This window comes from Hyla sarda, chromosome 6 (assembly GCF_029499605.1).
Source record: "Hyla sarda isolate aHylSar1 chromosome 6, aHylSar1.hap1, whole genome shotgun sequence".
NCBI lineage: Eukaryota > Metazoa > Chordata > Amphibia > Anura > Hylidae > Hyla > Hyla sarda.
Window position 1 is genome coordinate 261425203 of NC_079194.1, and position 26899 is coordinate 261452101.

The following is a 26899-nucleotide window of genomic DNA, read 5'->3' on the forward strand; positions in this document are numbered from 1 at the left end:
ATCCAACAGCTAACAAAGCCCTTTACCACCAAGTGTCAAGGTGGTCGGCCAGTGCTTAGGTGCCACAGCCTAGCATTACTCCTTACTGGCACTACCTTCCCAGCCCCTGCTTGATTGAAATACCGAGCCTTGCACATAAGTCAGGGAAGGATTGGAGTTGAGGGAATACAAGGCAGCATGTCATGCTGTGGCACTTGAGCAACTTCTTAACAGCAAAAAATCCTGGCAACCCCATCAGCTCCATGAAAGGTCCAGTTTTCTTTTATACCCTTTTTATATTCCAAGTCTTTCTTACATTTTATAAAAATTACAACAATACAAAGCACATATTCATGAAATGTATACATTAATTCCCCTTCCCTTCAACCCCTCTCCCCCTACCCCACTACCAGCTAGGATGTCCCCTCCCACTTCCATTTTATTTCTATTTTTGAGCCCAATTTTCTCCCTCGATAATGAATATCTTCAAATCTTCTCCTTTGTTCAATTTCTCTCTGCCACTCATCACAACTTGGACCCTTAGGACCAACCCTTAGGACTAAACATTCTCCTCAGGATGATTATTCTAGCCATGCAAAAGACCTTAATAATGACACTGTTCTTCTCCTGTTCCCTTAATCCTATCCCTAAAATAGCAGTTTTAATATTGAATGTTATCTTTATTTTCATTCTCATCTCTACTATTTTATAGACCTCTTTCCAAAAAGCGTGTAGTTTTGGGCAGACCCACAACATATGAGACAGCTCAGCTTCTTCCATATCACATTTTGGGCACTTAGAGTCCACTCTTTTTCCTATTTTATGTAGGAACCCGGGTGTTTATGGAATCCTATGTGCCAATTTAATCATTGAAATTTTGTGATTCATATTTAGGGATGAGTGTGTGATATCAACAAACACTTCTCTCCATTCTTCTCCTTCTATCTGACCCACTTCTTGCATCCATTTAACCCTGCTTTTTGGGGGCGACTTTTCCAGGAAAGATCTAACCAATCCCTTGTATACCATACCCAATGCTTTTATAGAAGAAGGTTGAAGCCCAAATATATGATCCATTAATTCATATTTGCCTATTACCCATCTAGGGTTATTTTTCTCTTTCTCAAATGTGCTTTTAATTTGTAAATACAGAAAATAATTGCTCTGTTTTATATTACCGTAAATTCCCTATTTAGTATTCTCCACTCTTTTAACATGTTCTCTACCACTAAATCTATAACTCTAACCACTCCATTTTTCTCCCAATCTACATAATCTTTCAATTTCAACATTTCTGGAAAATATCCATTACCCCACAATAGTGTATAGTGCATACTCCCCTGAATCCCCAATAATCGTCTCGTAAATCTCCATACTTTATTAAACATATTACAGGTGGGAATTTTTCCCCCTCCTAAGTGCATACATCTACCCCCTTCCATTAACTCCACTGTGCTACCTCCCCTACTATCCAATTTTGAAAAAAAAACTTTTTAGAACATCATCTTCCTTAATCATATATTCAACTTGTGCAGCTATATAATACACCCTTTCTTCAAATATTATCCTCAGCCTAGCTGGAAACAATAGAGAAAATGTAATGCCGGCAGCATGAAGTCTCTTTTTGACAGGGTTAAAGGCCATTCTTCTACGCTGGGTGTCCCTTGAGAAATACGGGTACAAATACAATTTAGAGTTCCCAAATGGTATTGCTCCCTTATCTCTTGAGATCTTTAGTAAGCTGTCTCTGTCCTGAGAGCATAATAACTTAACAAATAGCGTTCTTGGGGCAAGTCCCGTAGAGGGCTTATTCATGGGGATCCTGTGAGCCCTCTCAACATGAAACAGGTTAGTAAGCAGAGAGTCCCCAGCAACCTCCTTCAGCCATTTTTCAATAAAAGATATAGGGTTTTCCCCTTCTTCACCCTACGGAATCCCCACAATCCGTACATTATTACGTTGAGATCTATCTTCTAAATCTGCCACCTTTTCTTTAAGGTATTTATTATCTTCTTTCATATCTTCCCGTTCTTTTCTCATCTCACCCAGCTCCTTCTCCATATGCGGTACCGCTTTTTCTATTTGCTTAACTCTGTCCTTAATTTTATTAGTATCTTCTCTTATAAAGGAGACTTCTGCACTTAAAGCTCCCACCTGCGTTGTTAAATCCTCCAGTGCCTTGTTGCATTTTTCAACCCCACTCAAAATTGTATTCAGAACCTGTGCGTCTAGGTTCCCTCTTTCAATTTCTAAATCATCGTACCCTGACTGTAATATAGCGAATCTCGATCCGCTCATGGTGTTATGCGATTCTTGTTCTTGTCCTGCTTGTTTCTGATTCCTGGTTTTAATATTATCAAGTGGGAACTTCAAAAATGTATCCATTCTTGTATTGTGTGGGGCATCACTCCCCCCCCCCCCCCCCCCCCAAAAAAAAGATTTTGTAGCGTTGGCTTTAGGTGGCATATCTGCACTTGTTGCTAGCAATCTATAAGTAAGCACAGAGCGGGAAGGGTATTTCAGTATCTATATATTATTTACCTTTTCACTTCGTCATGTCTTGCCTTATTCCTCTCTTGTTAACATTAGGGGAAAACAGCAAAAAAGAAAGAGGAAAGGAAGGACTTACAGTTCAGTGCTGTGTTCTGTTCCGAGTCAGGATTTGAGTGTAGGTGTTACGCCGAGCGCTCCGGGTCCCCGCTCCTCCCCGGAGCGCTCGCTTCTCTCTCTCCGCTGCAGCGCTCCGGTCACGTCCTCTGACCCGGGGCGCTGCGATCCCGCTGCCAGCCGGGATGCGATTCGCGATGCGGGTAGCGCCCGCTCGCGATGCGCACCCCGGCTCCCCTACCTGACTCGCTCCCCGTCTGTTCTGTCCCGGCGCGCGCGGCCCCGCTCCCTAGGGCGCGCGCGCGCCGGGTCTCTGCGATTTAAAGGGCCACTGCGCCGCTGATTGGCGCAGTGGTTCCAATTAGGGTAATCACCTGTGCACTTCCCTATATTACCTCACTTCCCTTGCACTCCCTTGCCGGATCTTGTTGCCTTAGTGCCAGTGAAAGCGTTCCTTGTGTGTTCCTAGCCTGTGTTCCAGACCTTCTGCCGTTGCCCCTGACTACGATCCTTGCTGCCTGCCCCGACCTTCTGCTACGTCCGACCTTGCTCCTGCCTACTCCCTTGTACCGCGCCTATCTTCAGCAGCCAGAGAGGTGAGCCGTTGCTAGTGGATACGACCTGGTCACTACCGCCGCAGCAAGACCATCCCGCTTTGCGGCGGGCTCTGGTGAAAACCAGTAGTGGCTTAGAACCGGTCCACTAGCACGGTCCACGCCAATCCCTCTCTGGCACAGAGGATCCACTACCTGCCAGCCGGCATCGTGACAGTAGATCCGGCCATGGATCCCGCTGAAGTTCCTCTGCCAGTTGTCGCTGACCTCACCACGGTGGTCGCCCAGCAGTCACAACAGATAGCGCAACAAGGCCAACAGCTGTCTCAACTGACCGTTATGCTACAACAGTTACTACCACAGCTTCAGCAGTCATCTCCTCCGCCAGCTCCTGCACCTCCTCCGCAGCGAGTGGCCGCTCCTGGGATACGCTTATCCTTGCCGGATAAATTTGATGGGGACTCTAAGTTTTGCCGTGGCTTTCTTTCCCAATGTTCCCTGCATCTGGAGATGATGTCGGACCTGTTTCCCACTGAAAGGTCTAAGGTGGCTTTCGTAGTCAGTCTTCTGTCCGGAAAAGCCCTGTCATGGGCCACACCGCTCTGGGACCGCAATGACCCCGTCACTGCCTCTGTACACTCCTTCTTCTCGGAAATCCGAAGTGTCTTTGAGGAACCTGCCCGAGCCTCTTCTGCTGAGACTGCCCTGTTGAACCTGGTCCAGGGTAATTCTTCCGTTGGCGAGTATGCCGTACAATTCCGTACACTTGCTTCAGAATTGTCCTGGAATAATGAGGCCCTCTGCGCGACCTTCAAAAAAGGCCTATCCAGCAACATTAAAGATGTTCTGGCCGCACGAGAAATTCCTGCTAATCTACATGAACTTATTCACCTAGCCACTCGCATTGACATGCGTTTTTCTGAAAGGCGTCAGGAACTCCGCCAAGATATGGACTCTGTTCGCACGAGGCGTTTCGTCTCCTCGGCTCCTCTCTCCTCTGGTCCCCTGCAATCTGTTCCTGTGCCTCCCGCCGTGGAGGCTATGCAGGTCGACCGGTCTCGCCTGACACCTCAAGAGAGGACACGACGCCGTATGGAGAACCTCTGCCTGTACTGTGCTAGTACCGAACACTTCCTGAGGGATTGTCCTATCCGTCCTCCCCGCCTGGAAAGACGTACGCTGACTCCGCACAAAGGTGAGACAGTCCTTGATGTCTACTCTGCTTCTCCACGTCTTACTGTGCCTGTGCGGATGTCTGCCTCTGCCTTCTCCTTCTCTACAGTGGCCTTCTTGGACTCTGGATCTGCAGGAAATTTTATTTTGGCCTCTCTCGTCAACAGATTCAACATCCCGGTGACCAGTCTCGCCAGACCCCTCTACATCAATTGTGTAAATAATGAAAGATTGGACTGTACCATACGTTTCCGCACGGAGCCCCTTCTTATGAGCATCGGATCTCATCATGAGAGGATTGAACTTTTGGTCCTCCCCAATTGCACCTCGGAGATTCTCCTTGGACTTCCCTGGCTTCAACTTCATTCCCCAACCCTGGATTGGTCCACTGGGGAGATCAAGAGTTGGGGGTCCTCTTGTTCCAAGAACTGTCTAAAACCGGTTCCCAGTAACCCTTGCCGTAACTCTGTGGTTCCTCCAGTAACCGGTCTCCCTAAGGCCTATATGGACTTCGCGGATGTTTTCTGCAAAAAACAAGCTGAGACTCTACCTCCTCCCGGGTACTACCCCACCCCGGGGCAGAATTTATCCTCTCTCTGCCCCAGAGACTCTTGCCATGTCCGAATACGTCCAGGAGAATCTAAAAAAGGGCTTTATCCGTAAATCCTCCTCCCCTGCCGGAGCCGGATTTTTCTTTGTGTCCAAAAAAGATGGCTCCCTACGTCCTTGCATTGACTACCGCGGTCTTAATAAAATCACGGTTAAGAACCGCTACCCCTTACCCCTCATCTCTGAACTCTTTGATCGCCTCCAAGGTGCCCACATCTTTACTAAATTGGACTTAAGAGGCGCCTATAACCTCATCCGCATCAGAGAGGGGGACGAGTGGAAAACGGCATTTAACACCAGAGATGGACACTTTGAGTATCTGGTCATGCCCTTTGGCCTGTGCAACGCCCCTGCCGTCTTCCAAGACTTTGTCAATGAAATTTTTCGTGATCTGTTATACTCCTGTGTTGTTGTATATCTGGACGATATCCTAATTTTTTCTGCCAATCTAGAAGAACACCGCCAGCATGTCCGTATGGTTCTTCAGAGACTTCGTGACAACCAACTCTATGCCAAAATCGAGAAATGTCTGTTTGAATGCCAATCTCTTCCTTTTCTAGGATATTTGGTCTCTGGCCGGGGACTACAGATGGATCCAGACAAACTCTCTGCCGTCTTAGATTGGCCACGCCCCTCCGGACTCCGTGCTATCCAACGCTTTTTGGGGTTCGCCAATTATTACAGGCAATTTATTCCACATTTTTCTACCATTGTGGCTCCTATCGTGGCTTTAACCAAAAAAAATGCTGATCCCAAGTCCTGGCCTCCTCAAGCAGAAGACGCCTTTAAACGACTCAAGTCTGCCTTTTCTTCGGCTCCCGTCCTCTCCAGACCTGACCCTTCCAAACCCTTCCTATTGGAGGTTGATGCCTCCTCAGTGGGAGCTGGAGCTGTTCTCCTACAAAAAAATTCTTCCGGGCATACTGTCACTTGTGGTTTTTTCTCTAGGACCTTCTCTCCAGCGGAGAGGAACTACTCCATCGGGGATCGAGAGCTTCTAGCCATTAAATTAGCACTTGAGGAATGGAGGCATCTGCTGGAGGGATCAAGTTCTCCTGTTATTATCTACACCGACCACAAGAACCTCTCCTACCTCCAGTCTGCCCAACGGCTGAATCCTCGCCAGGCCCGGTGGTCTCTGTTCTTTGCCCGATTTAATTTTGAGATTCACTTTCGTCCTGCCGATAAGAACATTAGGGCCGATGCTCTCTCTCGTTCCTCGGATGCCTCAGAAGTTGAACTCTCTCCGCAACACATCATTTCACCTGACTGCCTGATCTCCACTTCTCCTGCCTCCATCAGGCAGACCCCTCCAGGAAAGACCTTTGTTTCTCCTCGCCAACGCCTCGGAATCCTCAAATGGGGTCACTCCTCCCATCTCGCAGGTCATCCGGGTATCAAGAAATCTGTGCAACTCATCTCCCGCTTCTATTGGTGGCCGACTCTGGAGACGGATGTTGTGGACTTTGTGCGAGCCTGCACTATCTGTGCCCGGGATAAGACTCCTCGCCAGAAGCCCGCTGGGTTCCTTCATCCTCTGCCTGTCCCCGAACAGCCTTGGTCTCTGATTGGTATGGACTTTATTACTGATTTACCCCCTTCCCGTGGCAACACTGTTATTTGGGTGGTCGTTGATCGATTCTCCAAAATGGCACATTTCATCTCTCTTCCTGGTCTTCCTTCTGCGCCTCAGTTGGCTAAACAATTTTTTGTACACATTTTTCGTCTTCACGGGTTGCCTACGCAGATTGTCTCGGATAGAGGCGTCCAATTCGTGTCTAAATTCTGGAGGGCTCTCTGTAAACAACTCAAGATTAAATTAAATTTTTCTTCTGCATATCATCCCCAGTCCAATGGACAAGTAGAAAGAATTAACCAGATCTTGGGTGATTATTTGCGACATTTTGTTTCCTCCCGCCAGGATGACTGGGCAGATCTTCTCCCATGGGCCGAATTCTCGTATAACTTCAGGGTCTCTGAATCTTCCTCCAAATCCCCATTTTTCGTGGTGTACGGCCGTCACCCTCTTCCCCCCCTCCCTACTCCCTTGCCCTCTGGTCTGCCCGCTGTGGATGAAATTTCTCGTGACCTTTCCATCATATGGAGAGAGACCCAAAATTCTCTCTTACAGGCTTCTTCACGCATGAAGAGATTCGCGGATAAGAAAAGAAGAGCTCCTCCCGTTTTTTCCCCTGGAGACAAGGTATGGCTCTCCGCTAAATATGTCCGCTTCCGTGTCCCTAGCTACAAGTTGGGACCACGCTATCTTGGTCCTTTCAAAATTTTGCGTCAAATTAATCCTGTCTCTTATAAACTTCTTCTTCCTCCTTCTCTTCGTATCCCTAATGCCTTTCACGTCTCTCTTCTCAAACCACTCATCCTCAACCGTTTTTCTCCCAAATCTGTTCCTCCCACTCCTGTTTCCGGCTCCTCGGACATCTTCTCGGTCAAGGAAATCTTAGCTGCCAAAAAGGTCAGAGGAAAAAATTTTTTTTTAGTGGACTGGGAGGGTTGTGGTCCTGAAGAGAGATCCTGGGAACCTGAGGACAACATCCTAGACAAAAGTCTGCTCCTCAGGTTCTCAGGCTCTAAGAAGAGGGGGAGACCCAAGGGGGGGGGTACTGTTACGCCGAGCGCTCCGGGTCCCCGCTCCTCCCCGGAGCGCTCGCTTCTCTCTCTCCGCTGCAGCGCTCCGGTCACGTCCTCTGACCCGGGGCGCTGCGATCCCGCTGCCAGCCGGGATGCGATTCGCGATGCGGGTAGCGCCCGCTCGCGATGCGCACCCCGGCTCCCCTACCTGACTCGCTCCCCGTCTGTTCTGTCCCGGCGCGCGCGGCCCCGCTCCCTAGGGCGCGCGCGCGCCGGGTCTCTGCGATTTAAAGGGCCACTGCGCCGCTGATTGGCGCAGTGGTTCCAATTAGGGTAATCACCTGTGCACTTCCCTATATTACCTCACTTCCCTTGCACTCCCTTGCCGGATCTTGTTGCCTTAGTGCCAGTGAAAGCGTTCCTTGTGTGTTCCTAGCCTGTGTTCCAGACCTTCTGCCGTTGCCCCTGACTACGATCCTTGCTGCCTGCCCCGACCTTCTGCTACGTCCGACCTTGCTCCTGCCTACTCCCTTGTACCGCGCCTATCTTCAGCAGCCAGAGAGGTGAGCCGTTGCTAGTGGATACGACCTGGTCACTACCGCCGCAGCAAGACCATCCCGCTTTGCGGCGGACTCTGGTGAAAACCAGTAGTGGCTTAGAACCGGTCCACTAGCACGGTCCACGCCAATCCCTCTCTGGCACAGAGGATCCACTACCTGCCAGCCGGCATCGTGACAGTAGGTCACCGCCTCTCACTTTGCTGAGGGAAAAACAGCTACGTAAGAAAGTGTAATATAGCAAATTTTCCAGCCTCTGAGAATGAGCAAATAGTCCAAAATCTACTGTATCTGGATCCCTCTCATTTATCCGAATGAAGGCTAGCGGAGCAGCAAAGTCCGACAGGGCACAGCATCTCAAAAGCAAACCCAGCCCCGCACTCCTGTGAGGAGAAGGCCCCATAACATCCCAAAGCCCCCACAAGCCACACATCACAACTCCAGCCCTCCCCTCCACCAGGGCATTACCGCAACTCAGACGCAGTGTGGCCATTACTCAGTGCATTCCCTTTCACTGCACTGCCCCCGTTCATAATGCGAGTTAGTATTGTATTAGTATTGTGTCAGCCATATCGCGGAGTACACTGATTCCACTTACAGTACATCCATGTCTCCCATGTTCCTCCAGCCAGGCATAATCCTGGCTCTTCATCCCAGTGTTCCTCAGCCGTGGAGAGCTAGCAAGCATTCTTCCTTAGCTCCATCAGGTGGTCGGTGGGGTGGTCCGTCATGCTGCCACGTGACCAGCCTTTCTTTTATACCCTAATTGTCATCCAATGGTATCTGCAGCTCTTAGCACCAAATACGCCAGACAGATTCCCTTTAAATGGGTTGTCCAGCAATAAGTACCTGATCGCAGGGGTTCAGACTGCTGAGACTACCTGTGATCCCCAGAATGGGACCCCAGGGAACAAAGTACTCGGGCAACTCCGGGCTCCCATAAAAATGAATAGAAAGTGTGTCATCTATAGCATGCGCTCTCTCTGAGAGCTGGGGTCCCCTTCTGGAGATTGCAGGGGGTCTCAGCTATCGGACCCTGCACGATCAGGTACTTACCCCCTATCTTGTGGATAGGAGATCAAATATTTTTTTTGGACAAGTCCTTTAAAGCCTATGCTGTAGTAACTATTGTGGCATTTGTTTTATACCTGGAGGTGCACTTTAATCTTCAAGCAGTGCAGGATGTTTAAAATGTGTTTTCTATCAGATAATATTTATCACATTTATACATTAGTGGGGCTCTAACTGCTGAACATCATTCATCTAATAAACATTATTGACTGATTCATGTAGAATGCCCCAATAACTGGGAAAACTGTTAAGTGTTAACTGCAATTAACTCCTCAATTCAACCTAATAATTTATAGATATTTGGCTTTATATTACAGACTTATGGTGAAATCGTGTTCCTTTTATTCCACTCACTGGGTAGAAAAAGACAATTTTCTTTTAGTTAACAATGGAAAACCACTGTTGATAAAACAGTTCAACCAATGGGCAGATAGTTATCTTGAGATGCGTAGCCGGAAACCAAAAGGAACCAATGGTAAGTCTCACAATTTGGCTCTTGTTAGACTAGGTTCACATTGCCGTTTGCATCCGTCATCAGTTTAATGTATCAGTTTAATGTATCTCCAACCATGGGCAGTACGAAACACTGACAGAGTCCCTTATTACAGGATTGATGCAGTGTTTTAGAGGAATGAACAGTGTTTTGCCTCTCCAGTCTAAGCATTGAAAGTGTGATCTCTGGAACTTAAAGGGGTACTCCGCCCCTAGACATCTTATCCCCTATCCAAAGTAAAGGGGATAAGATGTCAGATTGCCGCGGTGCCATTGCTGGGGATCCCCGGGATCCCCGCTGCGGCACTGCGCTATCATTACTTGACAGAGCGAGTTCGCTCTGTGCGTAATGACGGGCGATACAGGGGACGGAGCTGCGTGACGTCATGGCTCCGCCCCTCGTGACATCACGGCCCGTCCCCTTAATGCAAGTCCATGGCAGGGGGCGTGACGACCGCCGCGCCCCCTCCCATAGACTTGTATTGAAAGGGGGGGGCCGTGACATCATGAGGGGCGGAGCTGTGACATAACGATGCTCCGGCCCCTGTATTGCGTGTCATTATGTGCAGAGCGAACTCGCTCTGTGCTGTAATGATAGCGCAGTGCCGCAGCGGGGATCCCGGGGCTCCCCAGCAGCGGCACCACGGCGATCTGACATCTTATCCCCTATCCTTTGGATAGGGGATAAGATGTCTAGGGGCAGAGTACCCCTTTAAAGTTGTGAAGCGATAGCAGTAGCCTCCAATCTTAGTTGAATTGGCTGACAGTGACTCGATTCAAAAGACACCTTGTAAATTGTGATGAAATTTATTACAAACTGTGCAGATCATACACCGATGAACAAATGGATAGGTCAAAAGATTATGCTGTGAGCAGCTAACAGACACATGTGGGTGAGATGAGGGATGAAGCAAAAAGACAAGAAGGGAGGGGAGGAGTCAATACTGAGAACAGAATGAAGGGGAGAGAGAAGGGACACACATGATACAAAAGGCAAACCATGCATGTGTAACAAGACAAACAATGATGGCCGGTGATGGAGTTTGGAATCATCTGGGCAATCCCTGGTGACTTTTGCCCACCCCACTGGCCACAGCATTTTCCTTTTTTTTTACTTTCATAGGATCCATGACGTTTTGATATTTCTATTAACAGAGCTGAATAAGGGCTTGTTTTAATTCCATTTTATTTTTCCTTTGACAGGGCCCAATAAGGACTTATTTTATTGTGAGACAAGTTGCACTTTTTCATGTATTGCAAAAAAATAATTATTATCGTGTGGGGAAAAAAATTTGGGGGAGTGCACCATGCACTAATATTTACTCCTTAAACAGAACTTGTGACCAACCCTAAAAAAAAATTGCACCCAGGTGCACACTCCTGCTATCTTAGCTCTGCTGTTTGGACTATCGATAAACTTCACAGCAGTACGGCGTCCATTTTAGGACATCGTCAGCCGTAACTCCGTTCTGCGTCAGGCGAAACAGCATCCCGCCTCCTTCCTCGGATCAATCGCCATCAGTCGTCAGCCGCAATTCTGTCCCCCATAAGGCAAAACAGCATCCCGCCTCCTCCCTCACACCAATCGCCATCATCCTTTAGCCACAGCTCCCTCATCCGAAACCCGCTCGTCCAAAACTTCCTCATCCCTCAGACGATTCTCCCTTAGATGAAACTTCCTGCCGCATAGCAGAGCCGACGCTGCACAGCATGTAAAGCAGAGTCGAAAATGTGAAACTTGCACGTGTACTACAAGCACTACATGTGTTACAGAGTCTGTATAGCAGAGCTGACACTGAATAGCATGTACAGCAGAACTCGTAGAGCAGAGAGCCTACACTGATTCACCTCTACTACACGGCGGAAAGTTTTTCGTCTGAGGGATGACGGAGTTTCGGATGAGGGAGTTTCCGATGACGGAGGAGGGAGTTGTGGCTGACGCCTGATAAAGATTTGTCCGGGAGAGGAGGCGGGATGCTGTTTCGCCTGACGTGGGACAGAGTTACAGCTGACGACTGACTATGTCCTGAAATAGACACCGTACAGTAGGATTCTGTGGTGAGTGATCCAATCATCTTTTCAGCCAGGAATTATACAACCAGGGGTTGTGAATGTTCTGTATAGACTGTATGATCTCGCCCATCACTTGATATTTACTCCCATTATTAAAATTACCCCCCCCCCACTAAATCTGACAGATTCTCTGAATTGTCAGACAAACAATGAACCCACATATCTTAGGAACAGAGAGGGAAAATTAAGAAACTGGATAAATGGTATAAGATCAAGGTACCCTAAGCAATTCAATGATAATGCAATCTAATTTTTGGGGGGTTGACCTGTGTTTAGCTCCATTCTGCAAGCCAGTAATATTACAGCAATAACAAATTTATGTAGTATTTGTTATATCATACTACTTAAGAAGTATTGAAACAAAAGCTTAGAATTCATAATGACCCCCCCCCCCCCCTATTTTTATTTACTTTTTTTCCATTTACGGAGATATGAGAGGGCTTATTTTATCTGCCATGATGGGTAGTTTTTTAGTTTCTATCATCACGTTTGGGTTCTTTTCTTTTTAGGTACAGTATTGTCCGTGCAGGATAAATAATGTAATATTTTAAAGTTCAGGACATTCTGCACATTACAAAACCAATTATGTTAATTATTTTTAGATTTTTATTTTGTCCCGCCTCGGAGTATGACACTCTGGGCCCAAGCGTCACATATATAGCGTCATACAAACGTTGTTATATCATGTGCAATAGGCAAAGCCCCCCTTTTGCTTGATTACCCCTTTAAAGGGAATCTGCCTAGAAAATCTGCAAGCGTTACATGCAGCTATGGGTATAGCGTGACTACTGCAGTGAGCTTGCCTGCTTTTACAGTAGCTTTACTGCCCCACTATGAATGCACATTCACTGTCTTTCCCATTTAATGGTTTGAGTGTTTGGAGTGTCCTGTCTGTCAGTATAAGAGGAGGAGGATGCAGAGGGTGGTGTAGGAGACCATAGAGAGCCATTACAGCGTGGGGCACTTCACACCTCTTTAAAACTTCCAGCATTTTTTTAAAATTTAATTGCAGGCACGGACAAGTGTACTTAGTCACAATGCACACATAATGTAGTTACCATTTCAGCAGTCTGCTATTGATTTTCTAGGTGACAGATTTCATTTAATTTCTCCTGTGTTAATACTGCACGGAAATTGGACCATTGTTGCCCTATTCCCTTTTGATTACAGCTCAGTACTGGAGGACCTTTAAAGGGGTACTCCACTGGAAAACATTTATTTTTTTTTTTAAATCAACTGGTGCCAGAAAGTTAAACAGAATTGTAAATTACTTCTATTTAAAAATCTTAATACTTCCTGTATTTATTGGCTGCTGTATTTTCTTTTTTAAATTTCCATTCTGCCTGACCACAGTTCTCTCTGCTGACACCTCTGTCCATGTCAGGAACTGTCCAGAGCAGGAAAGGGTTTGCTATGGGGATTTTCTTCTACTCTGGACAGTTCCTAAAATGGACAGAGGTGTCAGCAGAGAGAACTGTTGTCATGACTGAAAAGAAATTCAAAAAGAAAAGAACTTCCTCTGTAGTATACATCAGCTGATAAGTACTGGAAGGATTAAGATTTTTGAATAGAAGTAATTTACAAATCTGTTTATCTTTCTGGCACCAGTTGATTTAAAAAAAATGTTTTTCAGTGGAGTACCCCTTTAAACACACAACCCTTTTAACCGGTTTTATACAGGAAGAAATTAAAGACTGAACTGGTTTGCTAATTCCTTATTCCCAATACTATCAGAGGCTTCGTTCAGAGCCTCCATCAATAGATCCATCAGATGTGACAGGAAGAAAAAGCACAACATGCTGTGCTGTGCTTCCCCTCAAAACAACAAGATTGGGGTCCATTGGGCACTGATACCTTCATGACTTCCCTCATGGTTTCCATTGTGATGGAAGCCATGATGCTAATGTGAACACAACCTTACTTTGATTACAAGTACAGCTGTCTTCAGTTCCTCCATACAGAAGTTAAAGAGTACCTGTCACTAAACTAAACTTTTAATACACTGTTCAAAAAAATAAAGGGAAACTAATATAACACATCCTAGATCTGAATGAATGAACTAATCGTATGAAATACTTTCGTCTTTACGTAGTTGAATGCGCTGACAACAAGATCACACAAAAATTATCAATGGAAATCAAATTTATCAATCCATGGCGGTCTGGATATGGAGTCACACTGAAAATCAAAGTGGAAAACCATACTACAAACGGATCCAACTTTGCTGTAATGTCATTAAAACAAGTCAAACTGAGGCTCAGTAGTGTGTGTGACCTCCACGTGCCCGTATGACCTCCCTACAACACCTGGACATGCTCCTGATGAGGTGGTGGATGGTCTCCTGAGTGATGTCCTCCCAGACCTGGATTAAAGCATCCACCAACTCCTGGACAGTCTGTGTTGGTGGATGGAGCGAGACTTGATGTTCCAGATGTTCTCAATCGGATTCAAGTCTGGGGAACAGGCGGGCCAGTCCATAGCATCAATGCCTTCCTCTTGCAGGAACTGCTGACACACTCCAGCCACATGAGGTCTAGCATTGTCTTGCATTAGGAGGAACCCAAAGCCAACTGCACCAGCATATGGTCTCACAAGGGGTCTGAGGATCTCATCTTGGTACCTAATGGAAGTCAGGCTACCTCTGGCAAGCACATGGAGGACTGTGCGGCCCCCCAAAGAAATGCCACCCCACACCATTACTGACCCATCGCCAAACCAGTCATGCTGGAGGATGTTACAGGCAGCAGAACGTTCTCCACGGCGTCTAAAGACTGTGTCACATGTGCTCAGTGTGAACCTGCTTTCAGCTGTGAAGAGCACAGGGTGCCAGTGGTGAATTTGCCAATCTTGGTGTTCTCTGGCAAATGCCAAACTTCCTGCATGGTGTTAGGCTGTAAGCACAACCCCCACTTTAGATGTCGGGCCTTCATACCACCTGCATGGAGTCTGTTTCTGACCATTTGAGTGGACACATGCATATTTGTGGCCTGCTGGAGTTTATTTTGCAGAGCTTTGGCAGTGCTTCTCCTGCTCCTCCTTGCACAAAGGTGGAGGTAGCGTTCCTGCTGCTGGGTTGTTGCCCTCCTATGGCCTCCTCCATGTCTCCTGATATACTGGCCTGTGTCCTGCTAGCGCCTTCATGGTCTGGACACTAAGCTGACAGACACAGCAAACCTTTTTGCTACAGCTCGCATTGATGTGCCATCCTGGATGAGCTGCACTACCTGAGCCACTTGTGTCTGTTGTAGACTCCGTCTCATGCTACCACTAGAGTGAAAGCATCGCCAGCATTCAAGAGTGACTAAAACGTCAGCCGGCAAGCATATGAACTGAGAAGTGGTCTGTGGTCACAACCTGCAGAACCACTCCTTTATTGGGGTGTCTTGCATTTCCACCTGTTGTCTGTTCCATTTGCACAACAGCATAGGAAACTGATTGTCAATCAGTGTTGCTTCCTGAGGGGACAGTGTGATTTCACAGAAGTGTGATTGACTTGGAGTTACATTGCTTTGTTTAAGTGTTCCCTTTATTTTTTTGAGCAGTGTATATTGTTCCTTATGTCATTATAATACACTTTGCTATTTACTTGCTGTTAAAATTGTCAACCTTTATATGTTTTTAATGTGACTGAAAAAACTGCCACTAGGTGGCTCTGTTCTGTTACCTGCGCAAGTCAAACAGTTAGTTTGGTCTCCTCCCGGCCTGGCAAGAGACCAAACTCAGGAAGTGCATGTGCGACATGGCGAGGCACAGCTCTTGCTGGCTTCAGTGACGTTGCGCCTGCTGGGAACACCCACTTTCTCCAGCCGGGAGCTCACACAATGTGAGCAAGGGGAAAGGTATGATACAGAGCTTTTTAAGGGCAGGAGGGGTGTTAGGAGCAGTTAGGGAATATAATCTGAGTTAGTTTAGAAAATATGGTTTGATGACAGGTATTCTTTAAGAGTGGCCTTTTCATGTTTTAAGTCATTATAAATAATTGTGAATACTTTTTAAACTGACATTTACGAATTGTAATCTGAAAAATTCCTTGTAAATATTTAGATTTCCAGTCTCTTTGGGACTTCATGTTAACCATTCTGTCTATTGCCGAAAGACTTTGCAAGGAGTGGCCTGGACTTTTTTACTATATTCGATCACCATGTAGGACAATAGGATGTCCAGATGAGCTTGAGTGGCCAGACATGGAAAGGACAGGCTTTATCTACAATATGTATGTATGATTCAACCACCATTTGAAACTGAACAGTGTATAGTTATTTTGCTTTTTTCTAACCCATTCCTCAAGGGTTGTCTGGTGTAGAATACCCATTTTAAATACCTTGTAATAGAATTCTTAATACAAAGGAAATCCCACAAACCTAATACATATTTAGATTTCAACTTTAGAAAAAACAGACTTGGTTGCACATCCACAACATGAACCTTCATCTAATGCTTTTCAGCAACATTTATTAAACTAACAGGTCGTTAGTGTACTTTATTATGATCATGAAGTTCAAGCCCACTAGCCACATCACGGCCACCTGTAAATAGTGGGTCCCTGGCATCCCTAGCATAAAATGGCGCAGCACTGAGTGGCGACCACCACCGCCCCAACACCAGTGCCCACAGGGGGAACAAACCAACTGGCAGAGCAGCCCCAATGCCACTCAAACCAGTCCCTGGGCTGCGCCACCCCACAAACACAGCGCCGGGGCAGCAACGGATGCCAAACAGCACCACACCAGGGGGAACAGATGTGCTCCCAGCATGAGACTGGGAGGCTCCCAAGAGGAATAGCACCCTAATGCAGTTTCCTACCAATTATATAGGCCTGGGCTGAGGGAGAGGGGCAGAGTGCAGACCAAGCAACAAAAAAATAAAAATAATAAGAGGTGGGGATAGAAAACACAATGTGAATTCAACTTGAGAAAAAACAGACATGGTTGCACATCCGCAATATGCACCTTGATCTACTGCTTCTCAGCAACATTTATAAAATAATCATTTTTAACAATGAAACTAAGACCTGTTAGTTTAATACATTTTGCTGAGAAGCATTAGATCAAGGTTCATGTTGTGGATATGCGACCATGTCTGCTTTTTCTCAAGTTGAATTCACATTGTGTTTTCTATCCCCTCTTTTTTTTTTGGCTTGGTCTGCACTCTGCCCCTCCCCCACAGCCCAGGCCTATATAATTGACAGTAAGCTGCATTAGGGCCCTATTCCTAATACTGGGAGCACATGGTGAGTGAGCTTTTTACCCCTGTTCCCCTGGTGTGGTGCTGTTTGGCTTCCGTTGCTGCCCCTGCATTGTGTCTGTGGGGTGGTGCGGCCCAGGGACTGGTTTGAGTGGCATTGGGGCTGCTCTGCCAGTTGGGTCGTTCCCCCTGTGGGCACTGGTGTTGGGGTGGTGGTGGTCGCCACTCAGTGCTGCGCCATTTTATGCTAGGGATCCTATGGACCCACTACTTACAGGTGGCCATGACATGGCTAGTGGGCTTGCACTTCATGTCATAAAGTACACTAACGACCTGTTAGCTTAATAAATATTTCTGAGAAGCATTAGATCATTGTGCATGTTGTCGATGTCTGGTTTTTCTCAAGTTGAATTATAATACATATTTACTTGGCAGAGCAGAGAAGAGTGTTTCTCACTCTGGGGGACCCGGCATGTCTGCCCATCACTAGTGTTGCGCGCAAATATTCGTAATGCTAATTTTTATAGCAACTTCGCGAATATATCGCTATATTTTGGCAATTACGAATATTCGTTGTTTTTTTTCACAGTACACATTACAGTGATCAATCCCTCCCTGCTTCCAGCTTGTGGTCTAAAGAAGGCTCTAATACTATTTACTGTGTGAGTGTCACGATGCCGGCTGGACCGGTTCTAAGTTACTACTGGTGTTCACCAGAGCCCGCCGCAAAGCGGGATGGTCTTGCTGCGGCGGTAGTAACCAGGTCGTATCCACTAGCAACGGCTCAACCTCTCTGACTGCTGAAGATAGGCGCGGTACAAGGGAGTAGACAAAAGCAAGGTCGGACGTAGCAGAAGGTCGGGGCAGGCAGCAAGGATCGTAGTCAGGGGCAACGGCAGGAGGTCTGGAACACAGGCTAGGAACACACAAGGGAACGCTTTCACTAGGCACAAGGGCAACAAGATCCGGCGAGGGAGTGCAGGGGAAGTGAGGTATACATAGGGAGTGCACAGGTGAACACACTAATTGGAACCACTGCGCCAATCAGTGGCGCAGTGGCCCTTTAAATCGCAGAGACCCGGCGTGCGCGCGCCCTAGGGAGCGGGGCCGCGCGCGCCGGGACAGGACCGAGGGAGAGCGAGTCAGGTACGGAAGCCGGGGTGCGCATCGCGAACGGGCGCCACCCGCATTGCGAATCGCATCCCGGCTGGAGGCGGTATCGCAGCGCACCCGGTCAGTGGATCTGACCGGGGCGCTGCCGTAGCGAGGATGTTGCGAGCGCTCCGGGGAGGAGCGGGGACCCGGAGCGCTCGGCGTAACAGTGAGACTGGCACGCTAATATTTTGCATATGCGAATATTCACGAATATCGTCACTTCCAGAGGACACTGATCCCTCCCTTCTTTTAGCTTGTGGGCCAATGAGAATGATGCAAATACAGATGTCAGAGGTTAGTAACATCCTTAGCAACCAATAGGAAAGTTGCCCACCCCTTCAACTATATAAGATTTCTCCCAGCAGCGTTTTTTTGCAGTTTCATGTGGTTGTGAGAGGAGATTGAATACTGTTTGTGCTTTCAAGTGCTTTTTTCAAAGCAAATTATCCAGCGAATTGACAGTGTTAGAGTAGGATAGCTTAGCAGATAGCTTTCAGTGTATGGTATAGAGTTTATTAGCATTAGTTTTTAGTTATTTTTTTACTGTTTAGTTGGTTTAGTTCATAGTGTCTGTGTCAGTGTCTGCATAATTGTCTTTGGTTAGATAAAAAAAAAAAAGTTTATTTGCGTTAGGTAACGTGAGAGTATAAGAAAAACTCGGCAACTCACCACTGCTGCACAAAGGAAGTAGGCTTTATTCCAAAGCTGGATTCACTGTACACATCATGGCAAGGGAGGGAAGGGGTAGACGCATGGGGTACCCGTGGAACAATGCAGTTTCGTGCCTTGCTGGCACTTCATCAAGTGGCTTGAAGAAGTGCCAGCAAGGCACGAAACTACGCAGTTCCGCGGGTACCTCTAACCTTGCCACGATGTGTGCCGTGAATCCAGCTTTGGAATAAAGTCTACATCCTTTGTGCAGCAGTGGTTAGTTGCCGAGTTTTTCTTACACTCTCACGTTACCTGTGTATGGACTCTGTTACGCTCTGAGCACAGCCAGGCTGCTTGTCTTAAGGTCCGGACTGCATACTTCTTAGACTTACATGCAAGACCAAAGGTTCAGTAGTGCCAGTCTATACATGCCTCTCTACTAGTGTTGTTTATTATCGTTAGTTTTTAGGTATTTTTTTTTACTGTTTAATTGGCGTAGTTAGTAGTGTCTGCGTCAGTGTCTGCATAATTGTCTTTGGTTAGTATAAAAAAAAAAAAAGTTTATTAGCATAAGTTTTAAGTGTTAGTGTCTTCGTCAGTGTCTGCGTCAGTGTCTGTGTCTTTTGTTAGGTGATTATTGCCCCAGATACCCCATCCCAATAAAGTTTTCCCCACCGGTACTATGAGTAGTTCACATGGCCGATCGGGCAGCAGGGGTGGACCACTGTCAGAACGGGGCAGATCCTAGAGGGTTGGTGTCAGGGGCGTCTGCCTCATTAGCGTGGTGGTAGCCTCCCCATTTCCTCAGGGGATGCTGAGGAAGTAGTGGCTCTCGTGGCACAAGCCACGGATTCCTCTGCCTGGCTCCGAGCAGCAGCACTCCGGTGCCTGCAGGACCAGCCCCCAAGAATCTAGCCTTCTCCTGTTTGACAGCGACAGTGAGAGGGACCTCTTGGGGGAGGTCATGCATTAGGCTGAACTGGATTTCAGTACTGATGCTCAAGACCTTTTGGAAGGGATGGCGGAGGAGGAGGGGGTAACAGCTGTCAGTACCCCATTGACATCCCTTCCAACTGGTGGTTTTAGCCAATGAATCCCCGCACCTAGTCACACCCAGGCATCAGCGAGGGGACAGCAGAACCAGGTCAGGGGCTCCATGTCTGCTGTTCCCCCTCAGTCCACCACAGCTTGGCCTTGGGTCTGACATATCAGGGGACGAAGAGGAGGGTGACCCAGAATGGGTGCCACCTGCCTTGTCAGTTCACAGCGGCAGTGATGAGGAAGGTAGGCACCCTAGGGAAACGGTGCGCCAGGTCACCAGGGAGACCAGGTTCAGGGGCTCCACTGGTAATGGCAGGAGGAGGAGGCAGCAGCAGCCAGCTCCACCTGCGTGCACTGAGCCCGGACAGGTTCAAGTCAGCACCACCCCATCTGAGAGGAGGTCGGTGCGTAAGTCACCTGTTTGGGCTTACTTCACCCTGGCCTCAGATGCTGCTGCTATAGGCATCTGTAAGCTGTGAGGAGAGGGAGGTCTTTGGCTCGGCTGGGTACCACTGCCCTTACCCAGCACCTGAGAGTCAACCACTGGCGAGAGTGGGAACAGATGTGGGGTGGTGGTAGCAGCGACAACAGCAGTGTGCAGGGGACAGCAGCTCCTGCCACTCTACTGCAGACACCCCAACCCCTTCAATCCATGCATCCACCCAACTCCCCTGCTCCCTCTCGTAGAGGTACTGGTACCAGCAGCCAGCCATCAGCCTCCACTACAACCTCCTCTATGTCCTCCACTGCCGTCCGGCACCAGCCGTCGGTTGCCGATGCGTTTGAATGCACGCGACGCGTGCATTCACTCAATGGGCTCCTGACAAGGGTTATCGCTCAACATCTGCTGCCCTTCAATCTTGTGGACAGCAATCCATTCAGGCAGATGTTGGAGCAGGCCCAACCCAGATAGTGTGTCCCCAGCCGCAATTTCTTCGCCAGGGCTGGCGTCCCTGCCCTACACCATCACATTGTGCAGAATGTATCCTTGTCACTGGATCACGCTGTCAGCAACAGGGTGCATCTGACAATCGATGCTTGGACCAGCAGACATGGACAGGGATGGTATCTTAGTTTTACAGCCCATTGGGTTTCTCTCCGAGGCGCCGGGGAGGGATAGGCGGCATGAGTTTGTGGTGTCGCTCTGGGGTGTCCAGAACTGCTGCTCTCCCGCAAGCCACTGTCTCCATGGCTTCTGAGCCCCCCAGCAAGCGTCCCCATAGCTACACAAGTGTGGGGCACATGCGCTGCCAAGCTGTGCTCCAGCTTGTGAGCTTAGGGGAACAGAGACACACTGGACATGATGTTCTGGCCGCACTACAGGCTCAGGTCCAGAAGTGGCTAACACTCGGCAGGCTAGAGGTAGCTATGGTTGTCTGTGACAATGGCAGCGACCTACTCGCTGCCCTCCATGCTGTCAGTCTCACCCATGTGCCCTGCCTGGCACATGTCCTCAACCTTGTGGTACAGAAGTTCCTTCGCACATATCCAAGGTTGAGTCACATGGTTTGATCATAACCCCTTTGCAAAATCACTGCAGGATGAAGATGCAAGTATATTAATTATCCCAATCTAAAAGTATTTGTTGTGACATCACAGCACTAGGTCTGTGGCATGTACGTATGGACAGCATAGAAATATGTCTCACATTCACACGTACGTATGGACAGCATAGAAATATATCTCACATTCACATTGCACATCCATTTTCCTGCCTAACACTATATACCCCCCCCCCACACACACACATATACACACACACACACACACACACACACACGCAGTCTATAGATTATAGTTGGTGTTCTGTTGGTCTGTACTCAGGTGAAGCTTTATTTGTCAGATCGCCAGTATTTCCTGGTTCATTTAGAGTTACCCTGGGTGCACCACGGGGAGACTAACCAGCTTTACACCCCATACCGTACCGTACCGTCACTTCACTAGGTAAATCTTTGCTCAGTTGGACAATATCCGATTACTCATACCCCACACACATACAATCGCAATACAATCTGATCTTATAATTGGAGATTTTCCTATCCTTGGTGAAGGAAAATATAGATTTTATTAAAGACAAGACGCAAGTATTATGCTTAAATCTTCTTTTATTTAAACTCAGCAGCAAAAGATATAAACATAAATATCAAAGAAAAAACTTGAAAACACAGGTATGGTGTAGCCTAACATGCTACTAATCAGCATTAACCAATTAGGATGAAGGATAGGTTATAATAACTGTTGTTGGTAATAATCTTCCTTCTTCTTTTGAATAAAGTTAATAGTTCTCAGCAGGAAAATCCAGTCCAAATAAAGTAACCGGAATTAGAAGAATTTTCTTAACTAGGAATACGGATGGTTGGAAGCGTGGGAAGACTTCTTTGAAGAACTCAATTTTGAATGTAACCTTTAACAAAAGGAGTACTTCAGTAGAGTAGTAGAAATTACTTTGAAAGTAATCCATTTAGGTAGCTGAAAATAAAATAAAAAGAGACGAGTATTATAGGGATGGGTTCAATGGGAGGGATAATACTTGCGTCTTGTCTTTAATAAAATCTATATTTTCCTTCACCAAGGATAGGAAAATCTCCAATTTTATTTAAATAGAAGACGCTCCTATTATGCTAGTTTAAAGCTAAACTTGAATAAAAGATAACATATAAATATAAAATTATACAACATTATAAAAGTACCATAGATACATGAGAATCAGGTTTAAAATAGAAAGTTTTAAAAGTGGAGTCTGATGACCAGTTTCCAGCCTTGAGAATATCATAGAGAGAAGAGCCAGATTGAAACAATTTAGTAGACACTGCTCCTCTGGTAGAGTGTGCCAGCCATAGCCATAGTTCATTTAACCCAGCGGGCTAAGGTTGTAGAAAAAACAGGTTTGTTACGCCTAGCGCTCCGGGTCCCCGCTCCTCCCCGGAGCGCTCACGGCGTCTCTCTCCCCGCAGCGCCCCGGTCGGTCCCGCTGACCGGGAGCGCTGCACTGTCATGGCCGTCGGGGATGCGATTCGCACAGCGGGACACGCCCGCTCGCGAATCGCATCCCAGGTAACTTACCCGTCCCGGTCCCCTGCTGTCATGTGCTGGCGCACGCGGCTCTTTAGGGCGCGCGCGCGCCAGCTCTCTGAGACTTAAAGGGCCAGTGCACCAATGATTGGTGCCTGGCCCAATTAGCTTAATTGGCTCCCACCTGCTCCCAGACTATATCTGATCACTGCCCCTGCACTCCCCTGCCGGATCTTGTTGCCTTGTGCCAGTGAAAGCGTTTAGTGTGTCCAAAGCCTGTGTTACCTGAACCCTTGCTATCCATCTTGACTACGAACCTTGCCGCCTGCCCCCGACCTTCTGCTACGTCTGACCTTGCCTCTGCCTAGTCCTTCTGTCCCACGCCTTCTCAGCAGTCAGCGAGGTAGAGCCGTTGCTAGTGGATACGACCTGGTTGCTACTGTCGCAGCAAGACCATCCCGCTTTGCAGCGGGCTCTGATGAACACCAGTAGCCTCTTAGAACCGGTCCACTAGCACGGTCCACGCCAATCCCTCGCTGACACAGAGGATCCACTACCTGGAAGCCGAATCGTGACAGTAGATCCGGCCATGGATCCCGCTGAGGTGCCGCTGCCAAGTCTCGCTGACCTTACCACGGTGGTCGCTCAGCAATCGCAGCAAATTGCCCAACAAGGACAGCAGCTGTCGCAGTTGACCGCCACGTTACAGCAACTTCTGCCTCTGCTACAGCAGCAACCATCTCCTCCGCCAGCTCCTGCACCTCCTCCGCAGCGAGTGGCCGCTCCTAGCCTCCGCTTGTCCCTGCCGGACAAATTTGATGGGGACTCTAAACTCTGCCGTGGATTTTTGTCTCAGTGTTCCCTGCATATGGAGATGTTGTCGGACTTGTTTCCTACAGAACGGTCTAAGGTGGCGTTCGTAGTAAGCCTTCTTTCAGGAAAGGCCTTGTCTTGGGCCACACCGCTCTGGGACCGCAATGATCCTGCCACAGCCACAGTCCAGTCCTTCTTCGCTGAAGTCCGGAGTGTCTTCGAGGAGCCAGCCCGAGCTTCTTCTGCCGAGACTGCCCTGTTGAACCTGGTCCAGGGTAATTCTTCAGTGGGCGAGTACGCCATCCAATTTCGTACTCTTGCTTCCGAGTTATCATGGAATAACGAGGCTCTCTGCGCGACCTTTAAAAAAGGCCTATCCAGTCGCATCAAGGATGTGCTGGCCGCACGAGAGATTCCTGCCAACCTGCAAGAACTCATCCATTTGGCTACCCGCATTGACATGCGTTTTTCTGAGCGACACCAAGAGCTCCGCCAGGAAAAAGACTTAGATCTCTGGGCACCTCTCCCACAGTATCCGTTGCAATCTACGCCTGGGCCTCCCGCCGAGGAGGCCATGCAAGTGGATCGGTCTCGCCTGACCCAGGAAGAGAGGAATCGCCGTAGGGAAGAAAATCTCTGTCTTTACTGTGCCAGTACCGAGCATTTCTTGGTGGATTGCCCTATCCGTCCTCCACGTCTGGGAAACGCACGCACGCACCCAGCTCACGTGGGTGTGGCGTCTCTTGGTTCTAAGTCTGCTTCTCCACGTCTCACGGTGCCCGTGCGGATTTCTCCTTCAGCCAACTCCTCCCTCTCAGCCGTGGCCTGCTTGGACTCTGGTGCCTCTGGGAATTTTATTTTGGAGTCGTTTGTGAATAAATTCAGCATCCCGGTGACCCGTCTCGTCAAGCCGCTCTACATTTCCGCGGTCAACGGAGTCAGATTGGATTGCACCGTGCGTTACCGCACAGAACCCCTCCTGATGTGTATTGGACCCCACCACGAAAGGATTGAGTTATTCGTCCTTCCCAACTGTACCTCTGAGGTCCTCCTCGGTCTGCCATGGCTCCGGCTTCATTCTCCCACCCTTGATTGGACCACCGGGGAGATCAAGAACTGGGACTCTGCCTGCCATAGGAAGTGCCTCTCCCCCCCTCCCAGTCCCGTCAGGCAAGCCTCAGTGCCTCCTCATGGCCCCCGTCCTGGTGTCACACTGCCCCGTGCCAGGCTTCGCCCTCTGCCCTCCCTCCCCATTCCCACTCCTGCTGTGCTGCCTGCCGTTGAGGAAACCCTCCATTCTTTCCCGGTGTCCTCATCCCAGGGGAGGCAGTTACCGGACAAAGAAAAGGGGAGACCTAAGGGGGGGGGTACTGTTACGCCTAGCGCTCCGGGTCCCTGCTCCTCCCCGGAGCGCTCACGGCGTCTCTCTCCCCGCAGCGCCCCGGTCGGTCCCGCTGACCGGGAGCGCTGCACTGTCATGGCCGTCGGGGATGCGATTCGCACAGCGGGACGCGCCCGCTCGCGAATCGCATCCCAGGTCACTTACCCGTCCCGGTCCCCTGCTGTCATGTGCTGGCGCGCGCGGCTCCGCTCTCTAGGGCGCGCGCGCGCCAGCTCTCTGAGACTTAAAGGGCCAGTGCACCAATGATTGGTGCCTGGCCCAATTAGCTTAATTGGCTCCCACCTGCTCCCAGACTATATCTGATCACTGCCCCTGCACTCCCCTGCCGGATCTTGTTGCCTTGTGCCAGTGAAAGCGTTTAGTGTGTCCAAAGCCTGTGTTACCTGAACCCTTGCTATCCATCTTGACTACGAACCTTGCCGCCTGCCCCCGACCTTCTGCTACGTCTGACCTTGCCTCTGCCTAGTCCTTCTGTCCCACGCCTTCTCAGCAGTCAGCGAGGTAGAGCCGTTGCTAGTGGATACGACCTGGTTGCTACTGCCGCAGCAAGACCATCCCGCTTTGCGGCGGGCTTTGGTGAACACCAGTAGCCTCTTAGAACCGGTCCACTAGCACGGTCCACGCCAATCCCTCGCTGACACAGAGGATCCACTACCTGGAAGCCGAATCGTGACAAGGTTTGTGAGGGTTACAGAAATAAATAGTTAAAAGGATGAAGGAGAACGTAAAGAATTTGTCTTTGCTTCATAAGATCATAAACAACGAACTATGCATAATTTATGATGATGAGGAAAAGATGGATAATAATGTAGATTAGTTTTAGTACGACGAAAAATCGTGAAAATCACTCCTTCAGGTGAATATTGGCATCGTGAAATGTTAAAAGCTCTGACATCAAATACACGTTTGATGGAAATAAGACATAGAAGAACAGTAAGTGTGAAAGAAAGTAATTTAAGAGATAAAGAATCGTTATCTTCCCAGGAAAGAAAAAGGTTCAAAAGAATATTGACATCCCAAGTAGAGTTATACCTGGGTAAGGGAGGGTGACGGAAATGAATGCCTTTTAAAAGTTTGCAGACTAGAGGGTGTCTACCCTCTGGGATGGAATCAATAAGAGAATGTCCAGCCGAAATAGCAGAGCGATATAAGGTAAAGGGGTATTCCAGGCAAAAACTTTTTTTATATATCAACTTGCTCCGGAAAGTTAAACAGATTTGTAAATTACTTCTATTAAACAATCTTAATCCTTCCAAAAGTTATTAGCTTCTGAAGTTGAGTTGCCGTTTTCTGTCTAACTGCTTTCTGATGACTCATGTCCCGGGAGCTGTCCAGCTCTTATGGGGATATTCTCCCATCATGCAAGGGATATTCTCCCATCATGCACAGCTCCAGTGACGTGACATCATCATTGAGCAGTTAGACAGAAAACTTCAGAAGCTAATAACTATTGGAAGGATTAAGATTTTTTAATAGAAGTAATTTACAAATCTGTTTAACTTTCCGGAGCCAGTTGATATATATAAAAATGTTTTTGCCTGGAATACCCCTTTAATAGTTCTATAGGCTTTACCGGCGTCAAAAGGTGCTGATAGGAAATTTAGGATGTTAGATACAGATGTTTGTACGGGATCCAAGTCCCATTGAGAGCACCAATTAAGCCAAATCTTCCAGGCTGATCTGTAAGCAGATCGGGCACCTGGAGCCCAAGCATCGGAGAGGAGTTCTCTAGTTGAGAACGAAAGTGGAGAGTTCGTTCTGGGAGACCCGAAATTAAACAAGCAATTCGAACTAGTTGTTCTGTTAAGATTAATAGATGAAAGTTGCCGAGAGGATCCTGGAGAAAGTCCGGTGTGGAAGGAAGAATGTGAGGGTAATCTATTAAGAGATGAAGTAATTGAGGGAACCAAGGTTGAGTTGGCCACCAAGGAACAATG

At 48.1% G+C, this 26899-nt stretch overlaps 1 protein-coding gene across 2 annotated transcripts in view; it reads left to right on the forward strand.

Annotated features, from left to right (window-relative positions):
* The window catches only part of LOC130276995 (malignant fibrous histiocytoma-amplified sequence 1 homolog), an 89161-nt gene that overhangs the window by 28372 nt on the left and 33890 nt on the right, over positions 1-26899 (forward strand). The window contains exons 8-9 of one of the 2 annotated variants that reach the window (XM_056527125.1): positions 9457-9614; positions 15749-15917. In XM_056527125.1, coding sequence (XP_056383100.1) covers positions 9457-9614; positions 15749-15917 — 327 coding nt within the window. The remainder of the gene's footprint in view (positions 1-9456; positions 9615-15748; positions 15918-26899) is intronic. The other variant, XR_008845329.1, reaches the window with a different exon arrangement.